Source organism: Lissotriton vulgaris, chromosome 11, assembly GCF_964263255.1.
Source record: "Lissotriton vulgaris chromosome 11, aLisVul1.2, whole genome shotgun sequence".
NCBI classification, from domain to species: Eukaryota; Metazoa; Chordata; class Amphibia; order Caudata; family Salamandridae; genus Lissotriton; species Lissotriton vulgaris.
The window spans coordinates 160,479,951-160,501,687 of NC_141699.1; the positions used below are offsets into that span (position 1 = coordinate 160,479,951).

Sequence of the window (21,737 nt, forward strand, 5' to 3'; positions counted from 1 at the left end):
GCGGCATAATTATTTAAATGGTCATTATTTTTAAACTTTAGCTTGTTGACATCGCTACCCACGGCGCAGCAGACTACGTGCTGACGCAGGGGCTAGAAGTGCTCACATCCGCCATACTGGGTGGGGGAAAGGATGGCGGTCGAGTTGCTGGCCACATCCCGCCCTCCCAAGGTATTTAAACGCCTTCAAGCACAAGCGTGCTGATTGAATACTAATTAGCTTACCTCTGAGGCAGAAATCTTTTAAAACGTGTGCATTTGTATTTACTTTGCAGCATAATTATTTAAATGGTCATTATTTTTAAACTTTAGCTTGTTGACATCGCTACCCACGGCGCAGCAGACTACGTGCTGACGCAGGGGCTAGAAGTGCTCACAGCCGCCATATTGGGTGGGGGAAAGGGTGGCGGTCGAGTTGCTGGCCACATCCCGCCCTCCCAAGGTATTTAAACGCCTTCAAGCACAAGCGTGCTGATTGAATACTAATTAGCTTACCTCTGAGGCGGAAATCTTTTAAAACGTGTGCATTTGTATTTACTTTGCGGCATAATTATTTAAATGGTCATTATTTTTAAACTTTAGCTTGTTGACATCGCTACCCACGGCGCAGCGGACTACGTGCTGACGCAGGGGCCAGAAGTGCTCACAGCCGCCATACTGGGTGGGGGAAAGGGTGGCGGTCGAGTTGCTGGCCACATCCTGCCCTCCTCCATACTGGACTTAAAGACGAAGTCATCCGGACCGCGCAGCGGGCGCGCCAAAGGCAAGCCCGTCTGCGCCCGTCCGCGCCGGAACCGGGCCGAGGGCCATGACCCCTGGCCTAAACGGCGATGCTGACCAGAGGCATTATTCTGGTAGGGATCTTTTACATCTAAGGATAGCTCCATGTAGTAGCTGCCCACGCTATAATCCCGAGCACATTGCTTAATCAGTTATCTCCACATGTCCCAGTTGTACGTCATCTCTGCCGTTTATCAACGGCAAAGTGCGCGCCATTTCCTGTAATAATAACAATACTAGTAGAATAATCATTGCACTTATCAATGTTAGATCTCTGGGCAAACACAGACAGGAAATTCATGATTTAATACTAGATAAAAAAATGGACATGTTATTTATAACTGAAACATGGATGGATGCTGAATCCGACCCGGATCTGGCGGTTGGTTGCTATACCTTCGGGATATACAGCTCATCGACTCAACAGACAGGGAAAAAAAGGAGGCGATTTAGCGGTTGTTACGCGGAATCATTTCTCCGTTAGATTATTTCCGATTCTGTCCAAATGTTGTGAAGCATTTCAATTCTCTAATAACACCTTAGATGCGCGCAAACATCCCTCCCCAGTGCTGCGCTGTCCATTGGAACTAGTGCTGAATGGACGTCCAATGGTCGTGCGCAGCACTGGGGAGGTAGTGCTGCCGTCGGCCAACGCCCCGACGCAGCACTTAAGAGGTTAATGTTACACCTTCATATAATCTTAATGGGGTCCTCATGAATAGACCGCCAGGTTCTCGATCCACATTCCTGGATAATCTTCATTCGCTCATCGAGTCTTTGGTGACTGAGGACTCTTTTATTGTATTGGGAGACCTGGATTTTCACTTAGAAAAACTGGACGATGCTGACTCCCAAGCACTAAATGGAGATTTGGAAAGCTTGGGGTTGGTTCAACTGGTTAATGCCCCGACACACGAGGCCGGCCATACTCTGGCTGGCATCTTTACTAACATACAAGGCCTAACCATCTTGGATATCCTACCGCTCACTTGGTCCGATCATTCGGTCATTCTCTGTGCCCTTCCAACTCTCATTATGCCTCCAACTAAACCAACCTATTCTTCTCAGGAGCCCTTCAGGGTTTGGAGGGATATAGACAATGTAGCCCTTAGTGACTTATTGATCAAGTCCCGCCCCACTATATCCATGGATCCGAATTTAGCTGCTAAACAGTTTACAGATTGGATAGATAACGCAATGAACGTATTAGTCCCACTTAAGACTATCTCTAGGAATAGAAAGGTACCATCCTCCCCATGGTTCACAGAAGAACTTAGGAGGCAAAAGCAAGAATGTCGTAGACAGGAAAGACACTGGCGAAGGTCCTATGATCTAGCTAGCAAAATATGCTATAAGGAAACACAACTAACCTATAAAAAAATTATTCTAGAGACCAAGAAAAAGTATTTTGGAAATCAAATCGACTCGGCCAAAAACTCCAGCAAACAGTTGTTTGAAGTAGTAAAACATCTGGCCGGGAAGCTCACAGATATAGCCCCCACTCCATCGCAGGCTCTCTGTGACTCCTTAGCTAATTTCTTCTTCACCAAAGTCCATGACATCTACTCTGCGTTTTCTACTAATAATATTGCATCCCCAGTTACTCATATCACGTCCCCCACCTGTACGGTAGATCAATTTGAGGCACTGCAGGAGGAACAAATCAGGGACCTCATGGTGTCCATAAAATCAGGATCGCCCCTGGATCTCTGTCCCCCCAGAGTCTATTTACCGGTTCTTGACACAATCAGCATGTTTATCACACAAGTTTGTAACGTGATTCTTGGGTCTGGGATATATCCGAACATGTTAAAAACTAGCCTTTTAAAACCGCTCCTTAAAAAACCATCATTAGATAAGGAGCAGTTAAAAAACTATAGGCCCATAGCCAGTCTACCATATCTATCCAAAGTGCTTGAAAAGGCAATGAACATCCAGTTGGCGGACTATCTTGAAAATAACAAGCTGTTGGATGATACGCAGTTTGGCTTTCGAAAGCTCCATGGCACGGAGACGGCCCTTATCAAAGCTGCAGATGATATTAGAACCATCAGGGATCAAGGTGGGACAGCTGTTCTCATAATGCTGGATCTATCTGCGGCCTTCGACACGGTCAATCACTCCATCTTGATTGACCGTGTCAAAAGTTTGGGCATCCGATCCAGCGCAAGGGAGCTGCTTACCTCCTTTCTCTCTAGCAGATCACAAGCAGTCACGTTGGGACCTTATAAATCACCGGAGCTTGCCTTGCCTTGTGGAGTACCCCAGGGCTCATCGCTAAGTCCAACACTGTTTAATATCTACGTGTTGGACTTAGCGAGAGTTATTAAAACCCACCAGATGAGCCTGACCTCCTACGCTGATGACACCCAGCTGGTGCTTGCTATCAATAATGATGGGGAACGTGTAGCAGCACAATTTCAAGAAGGTATGCTGGCCATTAAGGATTGGATGCAGGCCAATTGCTTGAGACTGAACTCCGAGAAAACTGAGGTAGTCATTTTTGAGAAGATTGCCCCACAATGGTCACCAGTGGGGTGGCCTCCTTCTTTAGGAGTTTTACCCAACCCTTCTGCTAAGGTTAGAAATTTGGGCATAGTTTTTGATGACAAGCTCAATTTTGTAGCTCATGCTAATCAAACAGTGGCGAATGCTCATCACAAACTCAGATTAATTAGGAAAATCATCCCTTTTCTTACGGATAGTGCGGGAAAAACAGTGGTGAGCACATTGGTGCTCTCCTCGCTTGATTATTGCAACGGTCTGTTTGTTAACACACAATCCCGGGTAATCTCTAAGTTACAAATGATCCAAAATGCAGCAGCAAGACTACTCTCCAAAACTCCAAAATTTAATTCAGTCAGCCATATAATAAAAAGCTATCATTGGCTATCAATCAAAAATCGCATTAAATTCAAATCACTCTGCTTAAAGCCATTCACAACCAGGGCCCTAGATTTCTGCAAACCCAGCTCGCTACCTACTGTCCATCTAGACCACTGAGATCGATGTCACTGCACCAACTAGTGGTACCACGCACCAGGACGGTCACATGGGGAGACAGGCGTTTCACGGTATCTGCGGCCAGACTTTGGAACTCGCTCCCACTGACAATCCGAGCAGCTCAATCGCTCCTCCAATTCCGGAAACTGGTGAAGACTTGGTTGTTTAACCAGTAATGGGTTCTATGTCTAGATGCTGGCCCCTCATAAATCCTGTTTTGTATTCATAGCGCCAAGACGCCCATGGGCAAACATATGCGCTCTACAAATTGTATTAATAAATAAATAAATAAATAAATAAGTACTGCACTTTCAAAGGTAAGAATATTTTTAGCTATCATGTTGTTTAGAGTAAAAAACGTTGATGGTGGATGCAGTCCTGTCCAGTTCCTTTCTCGTGTATCAGGTTTAGATAAAAAAAAATTTAAGACGTACCAAGCGGAAGAACCTGTAGAGCTCTAGTTTGGTTTGAAATTTGCTGTTTCTGTGAGTAGGCACAAATGATAGGCCAGATGTTGGTACAGAAATTTCAGCATGAGTAAGAATATGCTTGGATAAATTAAAAATAGGAATCATAGATTGATCATTCACCATTCGTAGTGTTGGTTGCGGGTCTGGCGTTGTCCGGGGGTATATTGATTTCGATACCAGCCTCGTCTTGCTCCCCTTGATCTCCGCGGAGGGCCCGATCCCCTCCTCTCTTGCCCTAAAAAGACTTGGCGTGAGGTAGATGGTTGTTGATCATAGACTGGTCTGAATTGGCAAGCTGATGTCTGTTCACTGTCGGTGTCAGAGTCGGTGTCAGAGCCAGTGCAAAGTTGTCCTTTTTTGTTGTTGTTGTTGATTCTGATTTGGACCTCAAGAGTTATTCTGAGGTTGGTAAAAATCTTTATGTAGGTACGGGTAAGTTCTTTCATTGTTGTACCTGCGAATATCTTTTTGCAATTTGTCAGTTTTCTTTTGTGAGTTAAACTCTTCAAATTCCTTCATAGTTTGGGCTATCTTGTCAAGGAGGGTTTTAGCATTGGTGATACTGGAGTCACTGTTGATCTTATTTTCCAGTGTCTCTATCTCTTTGAGCAGCAATTTAATTTGTTTGAAAGCCTTCTCAATGCTCAGCACCATCCAGGTGCGTGAGCATTTGTATGCTGCATGGCTGAAACCAACTTTGAAATCACCGTCGTCAATGAATATAATAGGGATATTACGTATTTGGTGGCCAGTTGGAATAATATTAGCACTAGGACAATCGGTGAGGAATTTAGCATGGAGTTCAGTTCTCACAAGTTTCTTTTTGAGTCGTTCTAATTGGTTAAGGTCGGACTCTATGGGCAAGCTAACCACTGCACTTCTGTTGCCAAGTAGAGAGGGTCCAGCTGCTATCTTGAGGATGTAATCATCAGTATAGGAAAGGGTCTCAGCCTCAGACATCCAAACGAGGCTTAGGTTAGAACTATAGAAACTGTTGGATAACAGTTTATACCACTATGATAATGGCTCACAGCAGAGGTTATCTGCGCGAATAGAAATTTATAGAAAGGGTGAGCAACCCAATATACCCTTGCGGGCTTGGGCAAATAATCCGTTGAGAAAAATGGGCCAGCAAGGGATTTTATTTGAATTATCAGCGTCAGCAAGTTAAGGACTCTAGTTAATTAAGAACCCACACTACTACAAGATGGTGGCTGAAAATAGTTTCTCTAACACATGTAAATAATGTTACCACACTAACAAAATGAATAAATACAATAACCAGGTTTTTTGAGTCAAAAGATTATTATTTTCGTAAAGACAAAGGAATTTAATCAGTGATAAAACAGGGTACAGAAAAATGCATTTGGGATATAAAAGGAGTGTCTTATATACTCCTATAATACATCAAAAAGTAGGTCTAAACTGCTAACATATAATAACACAATGACTTCAAATCAAAAAGAAGGTCTAAACAGCTAACATATAATAACACAATGACTTCAAATCCAAAAGTAAATGAAAATCAATCGTGGTTGATGAATAACGAGCAGAATTAGACTCAATAGTCGACGTTTCGGTCTTTTGGAGATTATTTCATAAGACCATCATCAGGACATGGGCTTTGTGCATTATAAGTGGTGACCCTCTGAAAAATCAAAGTTCTGAAACATACACTTCCCAATTGGGTCAGTGATGCTGGTTGAGGTAAATCAGTGGACGACAAAACTCTGTCAAATATTGGGACAGGAGCTTCGAGGTGGAAAATGCTTGAAATTTAATTTCAAAGAAGCAGCAGAAGAAACTACCACCAGGTTTCAATGTGTTTATTACTTCAAGGGCAGCTGGTGGAAAGTCACGATTTATGAGGTCGGAAACACGAAGCAACACCGTTGTCAACGTCGGCAGCGACAGCGTATTTGGTAAACACAGCTGATAGCTTCAGGGGAACTTTATATTGGCAAAACCACACAAATGATGAAACAGAGAATTCTGCAACATCAGTCCCGAATTCGCTGCAAAGTCGAAAAGGCTCCACTTGTGGAACATTATCTACAACTCAAACACTCTGAAAAAGAAATGACCTGGTGGGTCATCGAGTTGGTCAAACCAACGATCAGACAAAAAAGCGTTGACAGAATCTTGACCCTGAAAGAGAACTGATGGATTGAAATTGCAGACAGCATAAAAAATTGAATGAATTCTTCCACTGAGTGGCACACCCTTGCGTGTCTGAATTGATGCTACTTGCAACAGTCTGCCCTCTTTCCATAGATCTCACCTTGTAGCTTTTAATTTTTAATTCCTAGCTCGAATCATACATTCCCTTTCACTATGAGCATAAGTGATAGGTTGTCTAGTTAAATAACTTCTAGAATGTATGTACTCCAGTTATAAGGATTATAAATAAGCTGTTATATATAAGTGAATACATAGGCTTTGTTTTAACCAAGTTGCTTTAAACCAAGCTGTAGCTTTATGTTTTTCTTTTCAAAGTATTCTGTTCCCTAAGCATAGAGATTGTGCGTGCACCTAAATTGCAACAGAACCCATCAGAAATTTTTCATGCTTTAATTTTATATGCATTAATTGTTTATTGCTTCAAGTTGCCTCAAGATCTATTGTATAACATGAATAATTGCCATGATCATATGTCTTAACTGTACTAGTTAACTAACATAGTACCAAATAGCCTTCCTCTAGTCAATTCACCAAAAGGACTAGGCTTCATATGGCTGAGATACCCGCCACCCCCTCTCAACACAATCCCCAAAGATGGGAAGACGGAAACGGTTCTGAACCTTTGGAAGGCGGGAGGGAGTTACCCTCCCGGCCGTATTTATTAAAATATGAAACAAAATTAAAAACGTTAAAATAACAGTTTCATATCATGTACAATTTCATTTACACATTACGATGTTCTTGGCTGACCTTAACACATCTCTAATACAAAGTTTCTCCTAGCCGATACTAAACATCCTGCAAATGCATTACTCAAAAATGAAATTGTACATCCTAACATTACGGGCCAACGGCAAGGTCGTAACCGGTGTCAGATCCCCAATACCAGAACTCCCCCCTCACTTGTGAGGGGCGGTCGCACAGAGGACTGTACCTCTGTGCCAACTTCCAATTTCCCTTGTCTTAGCGGGGGCCCCCTGTTAACTCGACGCCATCTTAGTGGTCGTCCGAGGACTCGTGTGAGGTGTCTAGAAGGTAGCATAGACCCCCCTCCCACCCCACACAACTTACCACATCTGCCGTCGCAGATGTCCTGGCCCTGGGAAATTCCCATCTTGGCGCGCCATACACTAGGATGCAGAAACTCTTTTTGATTTTTTACATGCTCAATCTCATAGTGATCGGTCAACAAGGAAAACATGTTCACATATTTATCAGCCCATATCCTTTCTTTTACCTCAATCGGGATATGCTGAACAACTTTTTCCCTCCTTGAAGGTACCGATCCCTCCCCCGCAATCGGCAATGGCTGCTTACCTGAACCGGCCACTGTGACCGTAGTTCCTGCCGAACCAACGCCCGATACTGGTTGTTCCATGGGAGCCTGCGGGGAAACAAAAGGACACGGTGCCTTCGCAGCATCTTTCGATTGCCGCAACTGCTTCATTATCGCCCTGGCTTCATCAGCCGTGGCCCCCTCGTTCTCTTTGCCCAACCATGCCGCCAACTGGGCAGCCAGTTCAGGAGGCATATCCTCCCCGTTCACAGGAGTGACTACCACAGGGATCGGTTGCCCCGCGTTTGGGACCGGAGTCGGGGCCTCGATCGGGGTGACCGGGTGCGTTGGGGGTGCTTCGGGAACCGGGGCCTCCCCACCCGACGCTCCCCTCTTGGCCCTTCTACCTCTCCCGTTAGGGACCACTCCCGGCAATGCTGGTCCGATGACTCTCTTAGGTCCCCCCGCACCATTCATTACCGCCATCTGCTTCTTCATATCTGCCATGTCCTTCATCAGCATACGAAGCATCTGATCGGTCCCGACCCTCATTCCGACCTTCTTGCTAGGCATCGTCCACGTATACTCCTCAAGGTCCTAGGCCAGGAAGCTCCGAACTCACTGAAAGAAGAAACAGAAGATTAAATTCTCAAAAATGGCTCTTCGTTCCGTCTCGAGCTCACGTGCAACGGGGAGGTGCAGCTTCAGAGCACAGGAACAAGAGGATGCTTCCTTGGCTTGTCGCTCCTTTTATCCTTCTTCGGGCGGGCGTGGACCCACCTCCAATCCGCCTCCAGGGCGTGGCTAGCGGTGTTGGTGTCTAGGACAACCCCCTCTTGGGCGGGAAAAAGGCGCGCCCCGGCTATGCCGCTTCGGGCATACCAGCCGAGACTCGCCTCCCGCCCAAAATGGCTTCCCGGGGGGATCGGGGTACTCCACCATACGTTCGGGGGGACCGAGTGGTCGCCCCTTTCCAAATGTTTTTTACAATGATAAAATGACAGGCTCCCACTAGAGCCTTACGCTGTATATGGTTGAAAGATAATTACAATCACCTGGTGATTCGTAGAAACTTGGTTGATTTTCACATAACTAAATGTGATTTTCGTTCAATTATAGCACGCTGCAAAATCCTCAGGCCAAAGGGTTATGTCAAAAGGATCTAAAACTAGTTACCAAACAATCGCTTTCACATGTTTAAATATGGCCGACAAGCTTGTATTCAACAAAAAGTCCGTTGCCTGTTGCTGCAGGCCGTAGTCTCGCGAGAATTTATGTCCCGAGACTTCGTAAATTAATTTAATTCGCAGTACTCTTCCCCTGAAGCTATCAGCTGTGTTTACCAAATACGCTGTCGCTGCCGACGTTGACAACGGTGTTGCTCCGTGTTTCTGACCTCATAAGTAAGTGGTACCCTCATCTGCCCAAGCTACAGGGGCACTTCGCTCGATCTTTAATTATACGTCCCTTGCAAGTTAGTGCGCTATACTGACAAGGTTTAATACTTTGTGACTTTTAAACCAATGCTACAAGTAATGCTCGACCTAATTCATCGGGCATTTTGAGACGTTCTCCGACCGTCCCCTTAAATGTCTTAATCGCCATAAAAATCTTTAGGGCGGAGCTGCCTCCCGTTCCTCTCCACTCCATAAATGCTAAAGCCTGTAGCCTTGTAGCTGTCTTCGTAGAGTTTTAACTTTTGTTGTACATATATCGCTCCACATTGAGGATTAGACCGTAGAAATTGTGTGGCACTAATAGGCATAATCTTCAGGGTCATTCACACGTAATCTGTTTGGCATAAGCTGTACATGACCCCCGTATTTCCAGCAATTGCCCGGTTTATAATTAGCTGTGCTTGACACAATGAAGCTGTGTTCTCTACTGAGATTTATCAGCAGCGCTTAATTCTACAATGAAGATAACTCTGTTTTTTTATCAACTATTATTTGAAAGTCACAAACGTTAATAAGACCTATCCTCTCCCATTTATAGATTGTGACTTCCCACCAGCTGCCCTTGAAGTAATAAACACATTGAAACCTGATGGTAGTTTCTTCTGCTGCTTCTTTGAAATTAAGTTTCAAGGTAATCTTCACCGCAAATATGGTTCACTGTATCAAAATAGATCGTCACGTTGCAATATCGTGAACCAACTACCCTTGTTTTACAGTATTTTCCACCTCGAAGCTCCTGTCCCAATATTTGACAGAGTTTTGTCGTCCACTGATTTACCTCAACCAGCATCACTGACCCAATTGGGAAGTGTATGTTTCAGAACTTTGTTTAAGTGAGATTCATTCACAATTAACATTTTTAATTGCTTGTGATTCACCATGAACTGTTTGATTGATATTTAGTCGCCACACCGACTAAAAAAAGTTTTATCAACACCTTTGTGTCTCATGCATTTTATGATTAATTGTTATAAAAATGCCTTATATTTTCATTCTTTGATAATTGCCATGAGTTTCATTTATGTAATGCAATATAACCAGGTTGTAATGTTATGTTATTTTGTTACAGTTTTTCAGAGGGTCACCACTTATAATGCACAAAGCCCATGTCCTGATGATGGTCTTATGAAATAATCTCCAAAAGACCGAAACGTCGACTATTGAGTCTAATTCTGCTCGTTATTCATCAACCACGATTGATTTTCATTTACTTTTGGATTTGAAGTCATTGTGTTATTATATGTTAGCAGTTTAGACCTACTTTTTGATGTATTATAGGAGTATATAAGACACCCCTTTTATATCCCAAATGCATTTTTCTGTACCCTGTTTTATCACTGATTAAATTCCTTTGTCTTTAAGAAAATAATAATCTTTTGATTAAAAAAACCTGGTTATTGTATTTATTCATTTTGTTAGTGTGGTAACATTAGTTAGAGAAACTATTTTCAGCCACTAACTTGTAGTAGTGTAGGTTCTTAATTAACTAGAGTCCTTAACTTGCTGACACTGATAATTCAAATAAAATCCCTTGCTGGCCCATTTTTCTCAACAGATTATTTGCCCAAGCCTGCAAGGGTATATTGGGTTGCTCACCCTTTCTATAAATTTTGCAAGAGCATCACAGCATCACTGCATATAAATCATCAATGATAAGTGGGGGATATGTGGGGAATTCGCGGGGGCGATTCACAGGAGCGTTGCTGGCAGGGAAGCGTGTACAATCCACTCACACAGCCGCCGACGCGGCCGCCCTATGTCTTATCTTTATCATTAGCCTATTCCCCATAACCCTTTACCCCTTACCACTTACCCTTAACCTCTAGTTTAACCGTTAACTCATTACCCTAATTCTTACCATTAACCCCTTACTTAAAATCCCTTACCCTTAACCTCATTACTCTTACCATCTTCCTCCTTCCCCTAACCCATTTTCTCTATAATATTACTTATATATTCTCTCACTGTGCAACTTGCAATAAAATGACAAATGATGAGATGGTCTATTATGAAATTGTAGTCCACAAGGAAATGTACATGAGGAAATAGCATAACAATGAGATAGATGCATACAAATGGTATGCTCCTTTCCAAACATCATCAACCATTCTGACGTTATTTCCTATTATGCAAGAAGTCTTCTCCAAACCAGTTAGAGAGGCAGGATCTTCAATCAATTATTGTATTAATCCCTTTAATATTTCAGCACCCGGATCTTACAACAGGACAAAGAAGATATTTGTACAGCATTGCCAAGATCTACAGCACCAGTTATATGCGGTCCTTAATTAACAGGCAGTATCTGATTGGGTATAATCGCCAGAACGAACAAGACTCAAAAAGATGCTTTGGTAAGAAACAACCCACCCAACCTATTCTTTATTAAAATTATGAAAATGTACCTATATAAAACTTTGCGGTAGAGCTGAGCCATTGCTCCGAACATTAGAAAGTTGAAAAAGGGACACTTTGAGTCATTTAGAAGAACACAGCCTAACACCTCAATGAAATTAATTTAACTGAATTTTTTTAGGAAGGGTAAAGAGGAAAAATTCCACCAAAAAATGACTACCTCTGTGTCATCTAATTGGTGCAGACTTCAGAAAACGAGGCAATCAAGGTAAGCTTTAGGAGACTCAAACCCGATTCGCAAAGATATTCTTATAAGTAGGTGTGGTTTACTCTTGTAGTACTCCTGCTTACTCCTGAAATTTAGAAATAAGCAAGAGTACTACAAGAGTAAGTAACAGCAAACTATTTATGAATTGGGGCTCTCAGTCTATATCCCCCACTGTAGCAATTAGGTCAGGAAAGCAGAAAGATCAGCCGCTAGTGAGAAAGAGGAAACCTTGACACTGTAGCTCTTGCACTGGTGTGTGAGTGCTTACATAAAGAATCTGAATTTAATTTGGTGAGGCAAACGAAGATCAGTTGGTGACACTTAAAAAAGACCATATTGTCATTGTTTCACCCCAAAAAATGATCAAAAGAGAAGTATTACATATCACAACACAATGAAAGTCTAATTGAATCTCAAAAGAAAATACCCATAAAATAAAATATAGAAGGGAAGAAAGCAAACGTTGATGTAAAAATAGATGTTTATAACATAGAGATAAGTGAATGATTGCATTAAAAAATAGAGGAACAGTTCTTTGTAAAATAAACAGAGGGAAAGAATGAACATATTCACATTGCCGCCAGATATCCATACGATGATCAGTGGAATGTCCTTGTCAAAACAAAACATGTAAAAGAAGACTTACAAAGTATCTAATTCTTGTTTTATTCTTGTAAATGTCATTCTCTGTTACTCATTCCTCTTATTTCTGGAGGTGTCTGCCCCGTATCATGCTTAACTGTCGCTAGTCTATTCGAGACTGCCACTTCCTATCTGTTCAAAGGAAGCAAGTCAAGTCATCCTTTTGAGGGGGGGTGTAATATCTGTTCCCATAACACTGATTTTTGACAATTTATATTAAAGGAGTGAGCACATATCAGGAAAATTATTTCAAGACACAGTGCCTGTGCAAGACACCTGCCCAGAGTGGAACATCGAAGAAGCTACCCCGTCGACTACCAACGTCGCTTTCCTCGTCGTCCATGGTGCATGGCCCTGACGGAAAGGGTGGAAAAGAATTGCTTCCAAAGACAGAAAAAAATAAACCAAGGTATGTTACAATTAAATAGACAGCTTTTGAACATTCCATTTTTAGGAATAATGCAACAACAGAAATTCATTCACTCAGAAGATTCAGATATTAACTCGAGATTACAGCACACAATTCAGACTTTTTAATTGTATGCCTTTTTATTGAACTGCAAATACATAAAAGTACTTTTTACTTTGCATCAGCTTAAAATAAGAAATTTAGCTTGAAACATATTTTCAATGGGTGACAGGACTGAAGGAGCTGAAACAACCAGCTGGAATGAGTTTGCAAAGCAAAGAAAAATAAGGGATGATGTGATCATGTGAAGTCAAGGATTAAACTAGTCCCATTCAAAATAAAGGAAAGGGAGATCACAAAAATAAAAAATACCTACGTGGATCGCAAGCTGCTATTGCTCTGCACATTTGTATTGTTCTGTGCTTCATTCACAAAAGAAAATTGGAAATGTATTTACTTAGGCTTCTTCCTACTTTTTGAATAATATTTCGGCATATTTTGGAATAAACAAGGGTTTCCACATTTGTGAAATCTCATTTTGACTATTTAGAGCCATTTACACATCTGTAAATGTACACAGTATAAACCTATACATGGAAATTATTTCAAACGAATGTAACAAACGTTTCCACAGGGAAAATATTTTTCTCTTTGACAAAACCCCTTCTCACATACTTCCACCAATTTGGAGGTGTTATCTTCCCAGTACTACTCTGGAAACTGATTGAACAAAGAAAAAGATTGTTAATTTTCCCAAACAAGTACATTTGTGAATACTGCAAAAACAACAGTTGATGGACAGAATGCAGAACAATGTCATACATTCACCCCAGTACAGAGATCTGGGCCTAAATCCATCGTTTTTTTGCGCTCCACACCACCCCAGTTCAGACATGGCCATATGCAAATCAGCCTTGACCCTGTGCCCCATGGGAACAGTCCAGCCCGAGCTGCCAAGCCATGTCTTTCCTGGACCGGAATCAAGAATCCTAGGACTGGTTTCTGGCTATCAGTCGTCTTCAGCCAGGATAGCATGACTCCAGTGGTGTGGAGAGCATGAGACTCACGTCTGAGCATACCCATCCCACTCGGGGTGACAAATGCAAAAACAACAGTTGATGGACAGAATGCAAAACAATGTCATACATTCACCCCAGTACAGAGATCTGGGCCTAAACCCATAGTTTTTTTGCACTCCACACCACCCCAGTTCAGACATGGCCATATGCAAATCAGCCTTGACCCTGTGCCTCATGGGAACAGTCCAGCCCGAACTGCCAAGCCATGTCTTTCCTGGACCGGAATCAAGCATCCTAGGACCGGTTTCTGGCTATCAGCCGTCTTCAGCCAGGATAGCATGACTCCAGTGGTGTGGAGAGCATGGGACTCACGTCTGAGGATACCCATCCCACTCGGGGTGACAGATGCAGGAAAGACATGGCTTGGCAGTTCGGTCTGGACTGTTCCCATGAGTCACGGACTCTGTCTTACCTGCCGGGACCCTGTTTGTGATTCCTGTTGTTTAACCAGCGCCTCGCGGTACCCGCTTCGTGGGGTGTGCTCGAGTGGGCCCGTGGTCAGAGGGAGTGTTGGCCCCTGGACCTAGTGACCTAGTTGTGGGTGCGTGAGTTGGCGGCAGGGCTGCGAGCAGCGGGACCGGGACTACATATCCCAGGAGTCCCCGCCAGCCCGAATCACCATCACCTGGGCCGCTCTCCCTGCTTGCCCCGCCCCACCAACGAACTTGAAAAACCCCAGCCTTTGGAGATCATTTGGGACGCTCTGCTGACTCTGTCTTACCTGCCGGGACCCTGTTTGTGATTCCTGTTTTTTAACCAGCACCTCGCGGTACCCGCTTCGCGGTGCCCGCTTCGTGGGGTGTGCTCGAGTGGGCCCGTGGTCAGAGGAAGTGTTGGCCCCTGGACCTAGTGACCTAGTTGTGGGTGCGTGAGTTGGCGGCAGGGCTGCGAGCAGCAGGACCGGGACTACATATCCCAGGAGTTCCCGCCAGCCCGAATCACCATCACCTGGGCCGCTCTCCCTGCTTGCCCCGCCCCACTAACTCAAGGCCCTATAGAAACAAACGGATAATCCTGCTGCGCGGGAGCGCGCGGGAGCACCCGGGAAAAGCCCGGGACAAGGGCGGGCCCTCTGAGGCCCTCAGAGACGGAGTGAGGCCGGGCTGGGCCTACTCCCTTTCATCACTTTTGTGGACTACACCTTCCAGCTAATCCCTTGGCAATGGCGCAAAGTCCTGATAAAGCTACTATGGAATAAACGGGGGCAATCAATACTGTTGGGACACTTGACAATTATTTCACACGGGCTCCCACCGACCCAGGTAGGGAAAAGCTACTGGCTGTGCGCCGAGCAGAACGTTGTCGCTCTGTAGAAAGCTTAAAGAATAGGATTTCTTTAGATCCCCTACCTCATGTTCCTCCACCCACTCTAGGCCCAACCGGCAATAATGAAGATCCCCTACCTCTGGAAAGCTTCCCCCTTTTGTTACGTGAATCCACACGACACCTTTAGGCCCCATAACTCAGCCACCAGCTGACATTTCCCTTTCCAGTCCGATTTTAATAGAGACACATCAGACACCCCGGACTGTTGTCCGAACTAAACCAGTTTTAAATAAATCCAAAAAATCAATGCCCGCTAAGGTATATGGCCCTCCACCTGCCAAGAGAAGACGGAAAGGGGGCATCCCACAAAAGCCTAAGATCAGACACACTGACTTCGGCAAATCTTCAAGGCCTACCATCACATCTACTACGGCCTCAACGGCCGCACTAGTTAATTCACCAATCCTAACACTTCCCCCACCATTGGAATCCCTTCCCCAGCCAGCGAATAATACGCCTCAATCTGACATCCCTGCAGACCTTGCTCCAAAGGACACTCCTCCTGCAATCTCTCTAGATAATATGGAACACCTAATAAGGTCTTTCATCTTACCTATCATAGAGAGGCTGAGGAGGGTAGAGAACAGGCTCGAGGATATCGAATCTGTACTCAGCAAGCACGTAGGATTATCCAATGGATCGGTGAGTGGCACTGTTCCGCCCCCAGCCCTGGCTACACCAGCCATTCCCATTCCCCCCAAACCACCGGTCAAATCTATTGACTTAACACACCCTAAGCAACCGAGGGCTCCAGCGGCTAAGGAGCGTTCTAACTTAACTCTTAGTTCAGCTGGTGCACCCAATAGGGGACCAGGAAAAGTACCCGTGGGAAACACACGGGAGAATACACGGGTGATTACACGGGGTTCCATTAGAAATTCCAGGTCACCGTCTCGTAAACATCCTCCAGTAGAACTACCCCTGGAAGCCCTCCCCTATGTGGTTGTGCTGACAGGGGTCCCTAGATTACCTGACAACAAGAGGGAAGGGTTTCATCAATTGAAAAATAAAATCATGCTCTGGCTCAGCCAATTTAGACCGCTTGCACAAAACATCAATGGAGAAATTGTACATTGGCTAGGCAATAGGACCAAGGATAAGGATGGGGATGTGGTCGTCATAAATTTCAGAGTCCCGCGAGCGGTTAATTATATACTAAACTGGCCCCTAGGTAGTGGCTCTAATTCCATCGTCCCACGCCCGCTGACTTACTTTTATCCGAGATCCATAGTGCTCCCACACACCTATTCTGGTCCCATGGCTCTCAATTATACTACCCCCATATTACCTCTCAACTCTGGATATCCGTTACAAGTTCCCCAGCCCCTACCTGTTGCTGACCCCTTTGGGCGGAATATGGTACCTTCCAGGCCTAATAGGAACTTGAACAGTAGAATGGACCACCTGAGACCTTTCACACCACTGGAGCCAGCAAGCAGGTTTGATGTGCTCTCAGGATTGGATAACTGTGATTGAATTCACAGACTCAACAGAGTATGGGTACCCATCTAAACGCCACCGGCGAGGGAGAGATTGGTGTGCAATCCCAATCCACCAAACCCCCTATCGTGCTGGCGGATTTTACTGAGCCTTCTGTACCTAACTCCCCTGCAACTCCATCTGGAGATTGCACAACCCGACTTTCCATTCTTTCATGGAATTTGGCGGGACTCCAGTGCAAGTTAGATTCCCTTGAGTGGGGGTCTTTCATCGATGATCAGGATATATGCCTGTTTCAGGAGACATGGGCACGGAAGGACACATGGCGCTCTGGGTATGCAACCTTTACAACCCCAGCTAAATGGGAGGGAAAAGGACGGCCCTCGGGAGGGCTCGGTATATGGGTGGCTTCCCATCTAGGATGCAAGGCTAGGGTCCTCCACACTAATTCCCTGGATATTCAGTGCATGCTGTTGGAATGGCCGAACCACAGCCAACTCGCGCTTATAAACGTATACTCCAGACCGACGGGTATAACTAAGCCCTCACCCACCTGGGATGAGCTCTCTCTATTTCTCCCCAGAATTCCTTTGGGTGCTGGGATTGTGCTGGGCGGAGACTTTAACTGCCAGTTTGAGCCACTTAGCCTGACTATGGAGGGTGCACTCATGGAGGATGACCAATGGGGAATTCCACAATTGGTTGGCCCCCCACCAAAGCCATGGTCTCCCCTAGCAACACAAATTACGGCACTCACTCTCAGTAATTCCCTAAGAGCTTGCAATGGCCGATTTAAGAGTGACATCCCCGCAAAACCTACCTTTAACAAATCAGGGCAAGGGTCTCATTTGGACTATAGTTTGGTTCAGACATCAAACTGGAATAGGGTCTCTGACTTTATGGTAGTCGAAAGAACTGACAGCGACCACAAGGCACTAATTCTTTTTCTGGCCGCGCCAAACGGGTTTTTGGGCGACCCACTGACAGAGGCACCCCCAAATCCCAAATTAATTCTCACAAATGATAGGCGTAGAGTGAGGTGGGCAAAGCTTTTGGACAATCCTGCCCACATTTCCGAGTTGTACGCTCAGCTACTCCCCATATTTGAACGGGTCGGGGCTCTTATTAGTCACTCCCCGCCAGAAAATATATTCCGCAAGCTGGGTACCCTCTATTTGGAATTGGTGGACACCCTCATGGAATTTTTAAATCCAATTGTGAGGAAGGGGATCCGCAGGGGCCAAAGACCCTCTTGGTATAATTCAGCTTGCAGGAAGGCAAAGGCTAACCTCCTCGCTGTATTGAGATATCCAAGGGATACAGACTTAATTAAGATAAGAAGGGAGGAATTAAAGCAAGTAATCCCCCATGCAAAGGTGGAATGGGATTATTCCAATTAGGATAATATGCTGGCCGCTCTCCAGACTAGAGATGACCGTAAATTCTGGCAGATAGTGGGAACAGGGTCTGCCTAGCCGACTCAGGCTATGGAGGCTAATATAGCGGCCTCAGTATGGGAGGACCACTTTCGCAGCCTCTATGAAGAGGTTAGCCCTAGCTCCCCTAACCATCGTGATGATTTGACGCCCGAACACCATTTACCTTCTGGTGGGTCTACTGCGCATTCTGGAATTATCGAGGGAGCTGAGACACTACAATTCACCCTAAAGGAGGTCCATAATACAATATCCAAACTGCCCTCGGGCAAGGCCCCTGGGTTAGATAAAATCCCGGGTGATTTATTTGAGCACCAACCCAGGGTTTGGGCTCCGTATCTGTTGGAAGTCTTCAATGCAATTCTCGGGGGAATGGCAGTCCCTAGCACTTGGCTGGGAGCAGAGATTGTACCTATCTTCAAGAAGGGCTCTCCTCTGCTCCCAGCCAACTATAGGCCAATCAGCCTCATTGATGTAGCACACAAAACTTTTGCGAGGCTGGTACTTGACCGCCTGCAGGAATGGATGACGGACAACTCCGTTTTAAGTACATACCAGGCAAGGTTTAGGTCCAAGGTCTCGACGATGGACCACATTTTTCGTTTGGCCCTTCTGTTCTGGAAGACGGTGCGGGTGGAGGGGGGTTCGTTGTACACTGTCTTTGTCGATCTCCACGCAGCCTTTGATTTGGTTCCGTGGAGCAAACTGTGGGCAGTACTCGCCGATCTTGGTGTCCCTCCTGCTCTTTTAAACATCATTGTTCGATTGCATACCCATAACTATGCTCAGGTCAGGTGTGGGAGGTTGGGTACCCTCTCACAAAGATTTCCCGTTGGCAGAGGGGTAAGGCAGGGATGTGTTCTCGCACCGACCCTGTTTTGCCTCTTTGTCAACGGGGTAATCGATCACCTAAACAATGTTCCCAATATAGATGCACCAAGGCTTGGTGGAAGAAGGGTGCCCGCAATTATGTTTGCGGATGACACCCTCCTGCTATCTAAATCCCCAATGGGGATTCAGCGCATTCTTGAGGGCTTTGAGGCATTCTGCCAAGACCACGGTCTCGAGATAAATGCCCTGAAGACCAAGTACATGATTTTTAATCCCCCCCAAAAAACACGCCCCAATCCCTCCATAGGCCCGAATAGGCTTGAAAGAGTTTTCACGTTTGAGTACCTGGGTGTGACCTTGAATGACAAACTGGAATGGGGTGAACATCAAATCAAGTCACAGCTCAGATTGGCTCAAATAGCAGGGGGAATAATTAGGCTAGCCAATGCCAACAAATCATCTATTAGACGGCTAGCCCCCCCCCCCCCCCCCCTTGGAGATCTATAGACTCCAGAGGCACGATTCTTTACGGCAGTGAACTCTGGGGACATATCTGCAAGAAAGAGCTGGTCATAGTTGAAAACAAGTTTCTTAGACAACTTTTAAAGTTATCGGCTAGCACCCCGTTTCTCCCTCTTAGATTGGATCTGGGATTAAAACCGTTGGATGAAGTAGTGGGTGTAAAGCCTTTAACCTTTTGGAGAAGATTATGGTCTACCCCTGAGCTAGCCAATTATAGACAGGAATTGAAGGAAATCCTTGCTCTGCCTACTATAGAGAACATCCCGTGGTTCAAATATCTGAAAACTGAGTTTACCCGGCTGGGTCTCCCCACCCTTTGGAGGGACTCTGAAATGGCTTGCCAGGGTTTGTCTCGTAAAGATCTGGTGGCAACCTTCTATGCTTGTAATCTTGAATCCCATACACAGGGCATACGCCCAGACTCCCTGGCTAACACCTTTCTTGGGGTGAAAGACTATTACAAGTTTGAACCAGTTCTTGACGATATTTTTCCGAACCTGGCCAGGAAGTTATACTTACAATGGCGGTATGGCACTCTTCCGCTTAGAGCATTTATAGGCAAATGGAATTTCCACACCTTGAAAAATTGTCCAGGATGCAATTGCGGGCTTGAAGACGAATTGCACCTAGTCTTCTTCTGTCCCGCACATTGTGCGGATAGGAGGTACTGGATAATCCCACTATGCAAAAATCTAGGGTTTGTTAAATGCTCTGAGGCCTTTAGAATTCTTAAGACCGATCTCTCAAAAGTAACTGTTTTTGCAAAGGCTAAATTCCTCGAAGCAGTATGGCACAAGAGAAGGCTTTTAACTTCCAGGTTACCCCATCCTTGACCAGATCATGTACTACTGACTGCGCAACCCTTTGCATTGGACTCTTTTTTAACTAGAATCTAACATTTTTATAAAACTGTCCTGTTTTTATTCGAATATATTGTCAAAATTACTACATAGTACTGATCTATTGAGTGTTGTAGTCCTTATGTTGCTATTTATTGGGACATTGTCCTGTTTTATCTGTATGCTATCCCACTACTGTTGTAACACTGATGTCTAAATTTGGTTAGTTGTAATTTTATGTTTATCTTTTATGGCAATCGCCGAAATAAAGATTTTGAAGAAGAAGTAAAGAGTGAAGAAATTCAAATTCCACTCAAGGTGAGAAGGAGGAGGCAATATAGGGATATGATAGAAACTTCAAAGTAGCTCATAGAGAGGACACTCATCTCCAGAGGGCTTGGGCTAGAACTGCTGAGGAAGAAGATATCAACGAGGTAGGTCCCAGTTTTTCAAATGGAATGAGTTACTTTCATCAAGGAAGGGAAATCTCAACCAGTTCAACTCTTAGTTACAGAACCGTTTAGAGAAAAAGTTATGTACTTAGCTCTCAGTCACTTGTTGTGGGGACATTTTGGTAGAGAAAAGAGAGAGAAGACTACTTGACCAATTATATTGGTGTAATATTTGCAGCCAGATAAAAAAGCATTGTTGGGAGGGCATAATCTGACAAAAATAGCTGGTGTCAACCCCCAAAACACCATTGTGTGCTTTACCTATCATAATAGAACCCTGATTATCCTGCAGAAGTAATTATCATTTTGTCCGTCCTGACTCCATCAGAAGCGGTCGCTCCCCACGGCCCCTGGTCTCTCCTGGGTATCGTTGTGCTGCTCGCATTGCTTTGCTGCCTTTAATTGAACTGGTGCCTGCATTGCTCGCATTGCCTCTTTGGTTATATCTGCCATTGTGTAAATTGCCCGCTTTGGTGTAAATTGCCCGCTTTGCCTTTAAGAGTGTGTAGCCAGTTTATAGCGTAGCGCTCGCATTGCCTGATAGATTTTAATCAATACTGCCTGATTGTGCCAGTGCCTCTGCCCACAGCGTAACTCCTATCTGTGCCCCAACCTGTTCCGGTTTCACTTTTGCTGCCATTTTGTTGTTGTTGTGCCTCGGAGCCCGTCCTCTCCACCCCGCTCCCGCCTCCCAGCTGCTCCTCCCTCGCTCCGCCCCCTCCACTATCCACTTATGACAGATGCATCTGCGTGCAGCGTCCATGCGCAGCGGTCGCGCCCCATCTGCGCTGAAGGTGCGCCATAGGTAAGCCCGTCTGTGCCCGTCCGCGCCTGGACCGCGCCCAGTGCCAGACCCCCTGAACCCCGCAAAATCCACTCCGCCCGCATAACATACAACGCCGCAACCCTCTCAGCCCTTAACTCCGGCCGCCCACCAAACTGCTACCAAGCCGCTCCAGGACACACCCATGGACC

At 45.0% G+C, this 21,737-nt stretch overlaps 1 protein-coding gene across 1 annotated transcript in view; it reads left to right on the plus strand.

Annotated features, from left to right (window-relative positions):
* Positions 1 to 21,737, plus strand: part of FAM216A (family with sequence similarity 216 member A) — a 275,535-nt gene that overhangs the window by 156,085 nt on the left and 97,713 nt on the right. The window contains exons 4-5 of the mRNA XM_086944721.1: positions 11,373 to 11,517; positions 12,651 to 12,837. Coding sequence (XP_086800847.1) covers positions 11,373 to 11,517; positions 12,651 to 12,837 — 332 coding nt within the window. The remainder of the gene's footprint in view (positions 1 to 11,372; positions 11,518 to 12,650; positions 12,838 to 21,737) is intronic.